General features: G+C 40.7%; 1 protein-coding gene across 1 annotated transcript in view; it reads right to left on the reverse strand.

The window, feature by feature from the left end:
* Positions 1-12,575, reverse strand: part of LOC121337410 (protocadherin alpha-C2-like) — a 100,513-nt gene that overhangs the window by 34,023 nt on the left and 53,915 nt on the right. Inside the window, exons 6-7 of the mRNA XM_041407498.1 lie at positions 4,695-4,753; positions 2,480-2,568 (exon numbers count right to left, since the gene is read on the reverse strand). Of these exons, the coding sequence (XP_041263432.1) occupies positions 2,480-2,568; positions 4,695-4,753 (148 nt within the window). The remainder of the gene's footprint in view (positions 1-2,479; positions 2,569-4,694; positions 4,754-12,575) is intronic.

Below are 12,575 nucleotides of genomic sequence, written 5' to 3' on the forward strand. Positions count from 1 at the left end.
GTCCCACCCCACCTAGAAGTCTCCCGACTGCAAACTTACAACTGGTTGGGCTGGTGCCTAAGAAGATGTAAACACAATTTTAAAAAATCCACATCCAGATTCACTGTTCTTTGCATGCTTGAAATACTCAGTAAAGTCAACAGGAATGCTGTCAGTCAAATAAGGACCAGGTTTTGCTTGGGCAGCACATTTTTGCTGAAAAGCGTGTGATTATGTTGGCATTCAGCTATAAAGTAGGAATTAAGGATTTACTGATTTAACACTTCACTTGTTATTACAGGTCTTGAACCTAAACCAAGAAAGGAAAGAAGCAGTGAAAGAGATATGGGAAACTATAGGCAGGATTCTAAAGCAGTGGTAGTAATTTGCTAAATATGTGGTGTACTGAGGCTAAAAAATCTAACACAGCCACTAATCCTGAGATTTCTCCATGAAACACCTGTTTGCTGTTAAGGATCAGGGACATCTAAGGCTTTTGGTTACAAAGAGAGGAGAAGAATATTATCTGAAACCCACTACAAAAAAAAAAAAAAAAAAAAAAAAAAAAAAAAAAAAAAAAAAAAAAAAAAAAAAAAAAAAAAAAAAAATTTAATAAATTTAAAAAAAGAAAAAAAGAAAAGAAAAGAGGAAAGTCTAATTAATGTAATATCAGGGTTGCTAATCCCTTGGGAGTGGACAAAGACAAAATAAAATAATCTTCTATGTGCTGGGATGCATTCATTGCACAAGTGCCTCACAAGTCAGGGAAGGAAGCAGCAATAAGAGCCAAGGGTTACTGCTGCTCAAACAAAGAGATGTTCAGGTTCCCAAAGCAAGTCCAAAATGACAAGACCCAAAAGAGAACAGCAAGCAGGGCTCCAGACAGGGGAACAGGACTCTGGGACCCAAATGCCACTGGACCTCCTCAGATGGCAGAACCATCCCACCTTTGCACTTACGTTCAGGTGCTTGGAAGTTGGCAGCACCAGCATGGAAACACCTGGGAGAATGTTTGTATCCATACTGAACTGGGTATGAGGCAGAGCACTGAGTGCTCAGTCAAGGATGATCAGTGCAGCCAAAAGCCTGAGGGAAGCCTTTGCAAAGGTTGGAGTGTTCTTGTGGTGACATTTTCAAATGCAAGCTCAACAGTCACACGCCCTTCATATTCTGCAAAGGCTGTGTCTTCCTGCAAAGCCTGCAGCAGAAGGAAGGCACAAAAACCCCAGCTGATCAGAGCCTAGGGCTCCATTATATATTAAATTAATTCCCAAATCTGTTTCTGCAAACAGCCCTTCTGCAAAACCAGTGCAGGTTTTGCTGGGCACGATTAATTTATGGATGTTGTAACTGTGTTTGCAAATTCTCAGGTTGTTCCTCAGCCCTTTATCCAGGTGAAATTCCCATTTAAATAGAAAGAACGGTTTGTACCAAGAAAGATTAAATGAAGTAATTATCATTTTTGCTGCTGGAGACCCCACTGCCCAGCATTTAAGCTGCCTCTGTGATATGGGCATTGCTCCTCATCTCAGTTCCTGCCTGAGTGCTCACAGAGCTGCAATACAGGGCTCACCACCCTACACAGGGCATCCACTGAGTTTACAGTTTAGTTTGGCTGAAACATGGCTGAAAACAGGGACTGACTGCTCCTCTATGTCTCTGTATTATTCCTGCTCCAAAATCAAAAGTGAGAATATTTTTTTTGTCTGCACTGCAAAATGTCCTGGTTTTTTTTGCTATATTGACTGCTGTGAAGTCATCAGTCAGTGACAGAGTAAATGAAGCTACATTCTAAACCATACTTTTTGTCATTTATTTTGATGAACAAATAATATTTTAGTTTCCTCATCATGTATTAGTGAATTAAAATAGCTAGCAAAAATTTAGGTCTGATTTCACCGCAGAAAAGTAAAATGAGAAAAGACATTCAAAGAGACTTACTGGCTGTGTAAAAATAACAAAGGGAAAACTGATAAGCTCCTACCCCAGTTTTACTGTTCTTTTGAAACGGAGGGCAAACCAGCTCTGGAATACACACACCTGAATACACACATCAGAACTGAACCATTATTCCATTATTCCATTACACAAACCAGTAACCTCCAAAAGCAGGGTGAAAGCTGGGATCAGGGACTCTTATCTCCTGTGCTCATCTGACACTGAGTAAAGAAAAAGATGTATTTTATGCTTTATTGTTCCACTCTATTTCTATTCCACAGAATAATTTACAAGAACTTTATATCCAAATCACAGAATATTCTGAGCTGGAAGGGACCCACAAGGATCATCGAGTCCAACTCCTCAGGGAATGGCTCAGATCTCATACAGGGACTGAACCCCCAACTTTGTGATTATTAGCACCATGCTCTGACCAGTTGAGCTCATCTCAGGGTCTTCACTCAGTGATATAAAACAGAGGAAAAAGTAAATAGCAGCATTAGGAGGTCTACTGCAGTTAACATCAGTTCTTCACAAATATTCTGGATTTTCACATCCTTACCTGCTGTAGCACTGGAGACTGTTGGCCACTGCTGGTCAGGCCCTGCTGCTCCTCCACGCAGGACTCCTTGCTCCTCCATATGCACAGCACTGGGTAAGCAAATATCACACTTGGGTTATACACTTCTCTGGACTTCTCAACACTTCCCTTTCCTGCTGCTTATCAGAGTTCATAACTATTTATTACTGTGCAGATACTCCTAGAGTACTGCATGATGTTAGCAGCACGAGAAGCAGCTGTTTTGACTTGCAAAAAATACCTTCGATTATTTACTAAAACCCACTCGAGGAGTAACTTATAAAACAAACACACCTGCAGGACACTTTGCTCCCATTGACTGGGAGGCACTAATAAGGAAATGACACATCTTTGCTATTAGGATGTAGCAACATTAGGCAAATTATTAAAAAGTTGGAGTTAGCTCTGAGCTTCTGTCATTATGCCATTTTAACAAATCCCACCTTCCTGGGTTACTGCACATTTCTCGTGAGCAATTCAGGAAGAGAAAGGCATTTTCTCAAATGCAAAAACTAATACAACAAATTTTAGTGTCACATCATGAGCACAGGACATCAAAAGCACCAATTTGCACCTTACATGGAAGGAAAAGAAAAAAAAATATGCTATTTTTAATACAAAACCAAGCATGATGTTTGTGTGCTGTTCCTTAAGAGAAACAGGATTCCATCACTGTGTCCCTGTCTCTGCTCATTGGTTTCACACTCCCTTTCACACTTCCTTAAGCTGAACTTAAGGGCTGGTTTCATCCAAATGTGGCAGACATCCAGGGCACCAAATTTCTACAAGTTTTATGAAAAAATCAGCATTTTATGAAAACCGTCAACTGGGCAGGGCACACAGGCTCAGAACCTGAGATTTCAGGTAAGGATAGGGGCTGCTGATGTGAGAGCAGAGGAACATGGACAATTTCCCAGAAGGGCCCCATTAGTCTTGAGGGATTAAAAAAACCCTTACTTTCCATTAATTGTTCAAGCAGCTTCAGGTAAGACCTTGTCCTTTGTATAGAAAGGAACGTGGATCCACAAGAGCATGCCTGACTCAGGACCAGCAAATAAAGTGCTCAGGTAGGCAGAATTCCTTCTTCCTTCAGGATCCTGCTCCCCACCCAGACTGTCCATTGATTTTGCAGTTATGGAGTACAAAAAAATTGAAAGTCACAGCAGGAATAGAAAAGAAAGAAAGGAGCTTGCCTAGTAGGCCACAAAGTCAAGCTTGCTCTGTCTTCCTTTGCTCTTGGTCCTTGAGGTTTCAATTCCTTTTTACACAGCATCTCAAAGTCAGAGGAGTCACTCTGTGTCCTCAGTCACATGAAGCACAGTGTGACTCTGAATTCAGGACTTCAGTGTCATAAAAGACTCTTGGATAAAGGTACAGCACCACTGCACCAACAATTCTGAGAAACTCATAAAATCCTGCACTTTGCGATGCCACTGGGAATGACTGCAGCCTCAGAACTCCCTCTACACCTGTACAGAAATCTTATTAATCACATCAGATTACACCTGAACATAGAACCAGTATTCTAATCTGCTCAGGAAGAGCAAAAATACTGTTTGATTTAGGCTCTACAGATGCAATTTTAGTATAATTCTCTTTTTCCAAGTGTACTGAGTAGAAAATTATAGCAGAGACTGCTTACGGTATTAGGCAGCGGATTTTCAAAGATGTCTAAAGAGATTTGGACAAAAGCTTCACTTTTCCTTCTTTGAAAATCCATCTCATATCTTCAAAAAATCCTTTCAACTGCATTAATCTTCTTGATTGCAGCATGTGGTTAATAAACCTGCTGCAGGAACAGCTACTTTTATGGTAATGAGAAACAAGAAGATGGAAATGCAGACTGACTATTGAAACATCAGCACTGACAATTACAGGGAGCTTTAAAATAAACAAAAAGTATATAATGACAATTAAATGATTCAATAATTGGAACAATTATGCCTTGAGAGTCAATGGATACAAAAGCAGAAGGTAAAAGGAAAGAACAGCACAGCTCTACAGCAGTGCACTAACAGCATAAGATGCAAGTCAGACTGAATCTGTAGCTCGTGGAGATTGGAAGTGACAGCAGCAGAACTCAGGTGCTTTCCATCTCAGCATAGATACCATCAGTCTAGGGCATCAGAAGAAACTTTGTCCTTTTCACAGAGGAAAAGGACAGAATTCCCCTTCTCTGGAGAAACACCACACATACCTTTGCATTCCTGCCCTCAGGGATGCAGAGTAGCGCCAGTCCGGGTTGGGGTGTTTTGGCTGTAGAAACAAAAGCCCAGGACAATGCTGTTAGTGGCAGTAAAACATGCTAGAAAGCATCTGCATCTGGCTAATTTTGTCAGAAATACCTATATGGATATAGTAAATTTTTGTGAATTGCCAAATCTCCCTATAAATCGAAAGAAACTTTCAAATGGGCACACAGGGATTGTATGTGCAATAAACTTGTCTGCACACCAAGGCCTGTGGCTGGAGATGATCTCTGTGGAACAACATTTAATGCTGCAAACTGGTGGAAAGTTATTTCATACATTCATCAACATTTTGGGCACAGGATAAAATTAACAGCATCAGAAATCCAGAAAATACATTGTTTGTTTACCTGATAAGGTGAGGAAACTCAAGTTCCTGCACTGAATATTATCTGCCTGAGGGTGTATAAATGTGAGGGGGACGTGGGGCAGTGAAGTTTCTGCTGGAATTCAGTGTACTGCAGAGGACTGCAATGGATGGGATCAGATTTGCAGACTGCAGCAAGTCTTTTATTAAGGGCAGACATGTCCACAATACCAAAACCTATTAGATTCTCCATATTCATGAGAGGGCATAAAAGGTAGAAGGGGAAAATAGACAGCAATGCCCTCTGACCAACAAACCTCAGCATATGCTGATGTGCTGCAGCATGACTTGCTAAATAAGGAGTTAATTAAGAAATCCTCTGTTGATCAAAAACTGCTCCAGAAAATAGTTTTCACATTGTCAGGGGACTGTCACTGTAATTTTCAACTACAGCCTATGAGTGCAAGCTCAGGTCCCTTAAAATTAAGCCCTGAGGACATACCAAGGTTATTTCTCAGGATACTAAAAACATTATTCAGTAGGTGATATTGTAGTGAGTGCTTAAGTTCAGGCACTGGAACCCAAAGACAGAACTTATATCCAAAAACATAATGGGCTACATTCATTCCTGATGTGTCTTGCACGGTGCCAATCACACAAATAATAAATGACAGTAATGGTTTAATTCTCTTCAAATTATTGGAGGCAGATCAGGAATGAATTTGACCCCATTACTTGAAAGAGAAAAAGAAAGTGTTGAATGTTCTGAATTATTTAAAGCCAACTCTGTCTTTCCTCTTGAGGTTTGGCATATGCTTTTCCCTGGATCAATAGGTTTTATTCAAACAAAAAGGGAGCAATTACAACTTACAGTATTGCTCTATCACCACACTTCCCAGGTCCAGCATCTCACTCAAGGCTGAGATGCTCTTGGATGATGCACACATGAGTCTTCTTTATGGTCTGAGTTACACAAAAGGGAGGAGGAGGCTGCTGTTTGCAACCACACATTAAACATCTGTGCTAGCAATTTCCTTCCCATTTAGCCCCCTGTTCTCTGTCATGCTCAGGTTATGCTGAGTTTAGCAGAAAGGGGTTTGACAAGAAGCCCATTATGCATAGTTCTAGTCTTTTCTGATTAATTCCATTTTGGCCCCAGTCCCAGGGATGTCAAAGCAACTCTAAAGTCAACCATGTAGTAACAGTCAATGAAAGAGGGTAGAGAACAACACACACTGATCAGAGCCTCTCCTGAGTTTGCCTTTCTTGAGTATGAAGGGTGATGACACCAGAAAATTTGTCCTTTTTTCTGCTGGGGGTTTTGTTATAGCAGGAGAACTGCTGGACTTCTTGTTCTATTTGGCAATTTGAGAGGTGCAGGTTATTAACTTGTACAGGCTTGTAGGCAATGTGAGGAGGAGGAATCTTACCACAGTCCCAGGCAAAACACAGATAAAGTGGGATTACATGAAAGCACTGAAAAAGTCTGACACGAGTTGGGTAGGAGTGAGAAAAGAGGAAAACGACCACTCACTCGCAGTACACAGATTTTTGGGTTTTGGATGAGAACTTTCCAATTCCTGGCTAAAAAACAAAAATCTCTGTTCTGTTTGCAATGGGACATCAGATCTTATATGGGTGACGGTGGCAGGAGAAACTCATTAGTTAGAAATGAAACATTTTTTCACTTCACATGCATGGACCAAGACTCCTCATGTCAATACAGGAGAAACTAGGAGACTGGTGTTTTCAAGGGTTACTGTCCAGAAGCTCTGGCATCTTGTGGCTATTCCCAAACAGTTCTCTCTTTGCTATGACTCCTTGGGTAGGGCAGCAGTGCTGTTCCCAGAGGAGCAGAAAAAGGAAGGAGGGAACAGGATGTTCCTACTCTGGAGGTGGAACTATTGCCACAGCTGACCGTCAGAGGCTGGGGGCATTTTTAACTATGAAAAAAAATCAATATCTGTGACTTCTTGTTGAAGTCATTAGAGGAAGAACCAAAGCACAAGGAAGTTGGGCAATAGCCTGCCTTTGTGCAGACCTATTTTCACCCAGTTTTACCACATGCTTGCTGCTTGACTGGGTATTTTCAGAGCTCAGCAAGAGGCACATTTGTCCCACACTTGTGTTACCACAGGCCAGTGTCCTGCAACTGACAAAATCAGTGAAATTTCTATTTTGTCAGCACAACTGGCTTCTCCCTTTGTTCTGCTACAGTCTGTAATTCTTTCCATTTCCCTGGCCATAAGTGAAAAGTTGTTTCAGTACATCTCTAAATGAGGCTGGACTAGAAAAGCAATAAAGCATGACCAGTAACAGAGGTTGAGCACAGAAAAAGCAGCAAACCTATTCAGGAATATCTCTTCCCAGCTCAGCTGCAGCAGTGCTGCTTCTTAGAAATCCATGAGGAATTCACAGTCTACAAGCTTGGGCTGGTTTATATCTCTGCTTAAGAACATTCCAACTTCACCATCGCTGAAACCTGCCAGGACAGCTTCTCCGAGTGGAGCTGGGTCCTCAGGCAGTCCCAGGAGCTCTCAGTGGGCTCCTCTGCAAAGCCCTGTCACAGATCTGGCTGTGAGATGTGCAGTGTGTCCTAAACCAACCCCACCAGGACAAGGCACAGCTGTGTGAGAGCACAGAGGGAGCACAAAGAGGAACACAGGCTCTGAAGGGGTCCGAGTGCTTCCCAGCTGTAAATCCCCACATTTTCACTATGTCATACAATGCTGATGAAGAAAATATTGCTCCTTTTACCTCCCCAGCTCATTGCAAGACTCTGTTTATCACAATCCAGCACATTCTACTAGGTTGAAGGTAATTTTATCTTGCCACTTCCCTGAGAGATTTTTGGAAGTCACGTAGCAAGTCCAGCAGTCCTGTCAGTAGGTGAAAGAAATCCCATGACCCAGCACAGCAGTAATAAACCATTCCCTTTTTTCCCATCAGTTGCTTTTTCTGATTCAGTTACAGCCCATCATCATCACAGTGTGAGAGGAGGCAGAATCTATCCAGGTGCCCATGGAAGTGGTTGTCACTGCACCTCATGCCACCAGTTTGCCCCTGCTGCTTCTTCCAGGCACCAGGCTCACATTTGCCAATCACATAACCACAGACATTAATGTTTCTGGTCATAAAAATCTGATAATGGGAATGTATAATGTAAACTAGAGCCATCTTAGGAGCAAGAGAGCTCATGCAAAATGTCACACAGTTGTTTTCAAGTGGGTTAACTGAAGAATTGTTTCATTGGTTTGGGGAGAATAAATTCAGTTGGAAATCTATTGTTACAAACATTTTCTTCAGCTCTCTTTTTTACCTAATACAGTAAGAATTTCTCCCTGGGGTAGGATAAATTTCTAATTTTTTAAAATATTGCCCTGATCCCATATTCAATGGATCAATGCAAACACTACCTTTCACTTCAGTGCTTGCTAGAACAAAACCTGCTTGAGGTAGAGAAGCGTGAATCAAATATTTACAAACAGTTACCAGATGCTGAGTCTCATAAAAACATCCTGCTTCATTCTGATTTCCACACAAATGCACAACAGAATGACATAAGGTATATTTATCAAATGTATCTGCTTTGAAGCATTAATAAAAGCCTTTTAGAACCTCTAACCACACAAGGGTCTGCTTATTTTCCAGTCAGACAATGCTGAGAGGTATGAGGAAACAGAGGCTTCTATTCCTGCTTTCCTTCTGTAAATGTTTAGAATTAACTTGATGTGGAGAACAAACTATTTTAAAAATGTGTTTATCATTCAAGAAATCAAAAAGGAAACTGGAAAAGGGTGTAATTCAAAAGCCCAAAGTCTGGCAATGTTCATTTGCATTCCTAACTCTGAGAAAACAGAGGTGAAGGGAACAGACAAGTGATTCTTTAAAGTGCATTTAGTGAGTTCCAAGAGGAGGAAAACACCTCTGCTTAATCTTGGATGCAGATTTCTGCTGGCACAGCAGAAGCCTCAAACGCAGCACCTGAGTGGCCTGAAGCACAGAGCACTGTCCCTGCTTAGCTCAGACACTGCCATCAAACAAAAGAACAAACATTTATAGTTAACCTTTTCAATGTCAGCAGGGCTGGAGAATTTCTTAAAGGCTTAAGTTCTTGAACTAGATTGTAAGACATTCCACCATTAATACCTTTAAATCCTCTGAGAGAAATCTCCTGGACAGACTGCTACAAACAGTGCTCTGGGGTTACTAGGTTTAGACACTTCAAAACATGTTTGCATTTAAAGCAGTATCAAAATGTGTTCAGCTCCAGTGTTGCTTTGTTTTTTCCATGTGTTTAGCAAGCTGGTTTTGAAGTGAAAAATACAGAGAAAGAGACAGAAGCAGAGCAAACAGCTCTGCTGTAAAATTCCAATGGATCTCCTGAGTCTTACTACCATCAGTGTGCAGTTTTTCCCACTTTCTTTAAAAGGGTCCATAGGGAAACACACTTTATTTCTGACCAATACATGAAATATCATATTGTTTCATCCACATGTGTCACCACACAAAAAAGGGTACAAGGAAATGTATAATATAAAAGATTCAGTTCTATCCAGTATCCCAACTTGATAATTAAGAATGTGCCAGGCTGCCTTCTGGGACAGAAAACTCCTGTTAAAACATTTTGGTTTGATTGTTATTTCCTGCATTGAAAGGAAAAGGCTGTCATGAGATGCAAGGCACAAGAAATGAGCTTAACTGCACAGGATGTAAGAACAAAATAGGAAAGATGAAAAGAAAAACCAAGGACCAGACACTACTCAGACATCATTCAGCATCTTCACAGGAATTTGAGGAAACAGACTCCAGACTAAAGGACTGAAACCCTTCCTGAAAATGACAGATCATCACTGCAGCAGTGCCCAGTAACAAAATCACAACTTCTCACACAACCTCTTCATTGAGTGTGCACCCCTCTTTCAAAAGACAGGAGCCCAGGCTGCCCATAACACTCACAGCACCAGAAATGAAGCCACAGTGGTTTTTTATCCCTTGATTTTGCCTACACTGCCTGCCTGGTCCCTCTGCAGTAGTTATCTGATGAGAGAGCAATATCCATTAACCCCGCACTGCTACCCTTATCACCAGCCTCCTGACAGCAATAACCATGCCCAGCATTTTCTGTGCAGCTGCATTAGTGCATTTCCTCTTTTACAAAACACCCTTGGTCTGAGTCATGCCTATCAATCCATAAAGGACTGTGCAGGTAAGAGGGGGAGCACAGAAGTAGCAGCTATCTTGCAGAAACAAGCTTCCATTCCACCATCACAACACTGACAGTACAAAAGAAATAGCCACACAGGAGTCAGAACTCACCAGGTACAAAAAAGCCCCTGAACAACCTTATTGCACTTGTTTGCACTTCTGCTGTATCCTTCTAATGGCACAATAGTCAGTCACAACTTAGTGTACTTGTTAGCATCTTTGACCTTACCAGTAAATATGAAAGGAACTAAGACTTATTGCCCCAAATGTTACTGAGATTAATCCCAAATAACTTGGAAATATTTTTCCTCTCACTGTACAAACAACATTTAAAAAATATTAGCCAATGTAAAACCCTAGGTATGATTATCTGTGCATTGCAAACCCATTCACCTGGTCCCATCCTCATAAATGAAAAACCAATAGAAAATCCGAGAAGGGATTGCAGTTTTTTTCCAAAAACTGTGTGGAAGAAAAAAAAAAAAAAAAGAAAGGACCTGTTCACATTATCTAAAAGCAACACACAGATCAGAGACTGACTTTGTAAATTGGTGCAAGGACAATACTGCCTTGCTATGCCTCACAAGTGAAGGCGCAGGCTCTTAAAGGCTGATTCAAAGTTCACTTTAACTAAAAACAGAAACACAGTTCTCTGAAAATCTAATAATGCAAAGATCATTATCCTTAAAATGTAGAATTCAGGGTTGCTAAGCAATTGATGGCATCTTCAGTGCAAATGCTGAGCTTGAAACAGGGGAGAGATGTGACTTTCAGTGTGTAATTAGCTAGGAACTACTAATTAGTGAGTGCCATTACATTTAGCCATTTCCTCATGTGCACATGGCCTTGGTACATCTTTATAGAATGTCCTACCACAGGACAGGTTAAGAAGCAGGAAGTAAAGAATTTGTGATGAGTAGAACTTGTCGGAACTTCACCTCTGTTTACATCACACAGAACAAGTTCAATAATTGATTCTCTTGGATGACAACTCCACACAGGCAGCACTCACTAGTTTGTTCTATACATTTCCCTGGTTTTGTACTCCAAGTTTGGGCTGGCTTTGCTGCCACTGCCTGATCTCTGCGGGTAATCAAAGCTTGCTAATTCCTTGCATTCAATGGAGTGAGTCTCAAAATGTGATAGGAATCTCTGATTTCCTACTTGTCTTGCATCCAAAGTGAAGTAATTTTCAGTTAGAGCTTTTCTTCTTGCACACCTTCCACCCAAAAAATCAGCTGTGCAGTGTGTATTTCACTCTTTGATTCCTCAGCATAGATGCTTATAGAGCATGTCCCATATTCCCTCCTATATCAAACATATTCCAGGCATTTTACTACACTCAGAAAAATGTTAAGATACAAAAACTACAGAGAAAAAGTACTTTCCCTGTACCCTGCCACTGTGATTTACAGAAAAACAGTGCATTAATTTTAAATGGATTAATGTTGAATGGATGATCATTACTCACTAAAAGCATTTTTAAGGAAGACTTGCTGGCCCTTAAGATATGGGCACCTTTGCTCAACAAAAACCACTTGATAAATATGCTAACATCTTCATATGTGAAAAAGTAGAAATAAATAAATAAATGAGTACTATTTCTGTGGCAAGAATACACAAGACAGGCTCCTTTCTATCCCACCAGTTGTTTCCCTGACTTTCCCCTGTCTGGGGCATAGCACACATTAATGCACAAACTGATCTTACACCTGCCACAATTATGGGATACAAACAACACACAGTAATGGCAAGATTTTCCTTTTGTGCACCAGAATTAGTCTCTCCTGTGAGTGCTGCTGAGTTCAGTCCCAACATGTGTAAAAAGGAAACTGCACAGATCATGCAAACCACACACTAGCTGCAGGCTTCCTGCACACAAGCATAAAGCAACCATTAATTCATCACTGTGGGAAAGTATTGCAAAGGTTAATACACAGCTGATCAAACCATAGGTATTAAATAATTTTCAATAGGAACCCAGCAGGTTTGAAGTTGTCACTCTGTAACTTAAAGATGGTTTCTTGCTGTAATTCTCTACAAAGATATCACTGGGTTGTCAGAGACCAGAAAGCATGAAATGCAGCACTGGGTAGAACTAACATTATCAGAGAAGGGATTGCAGTTTTTAGACAACTAAAACACGCTCACATTAGCAAGATCCTTGCAATAATATGCTTTTCTAAATTCAACAGATTTAGGTAGGAAGACAGCAAAGCAGCAAACATCAATAATTGCCATAAAGTAACTTTTTGATTTCAAGGCTAATCACTGATTATTTTTTCTCCTGCAATGTGAGTTTTCCCATCAAAAC

This window comes from Onychostruthus taczanowskii, unplaced genomic scaffold (assembly GCF_017590055.1).
Source record: "Onychostruthus taczanowskii isolate IOZ18803 unplaced genomic scaffold, ASM1759005v1 scaffold269, whole genome shotgun sequence".
NCBI lineage: Eukaryota > Metazoa > Chordata > Aves > Passeriformes > Passeridae > Onychostruthus > Onychostruthus taczanowskii.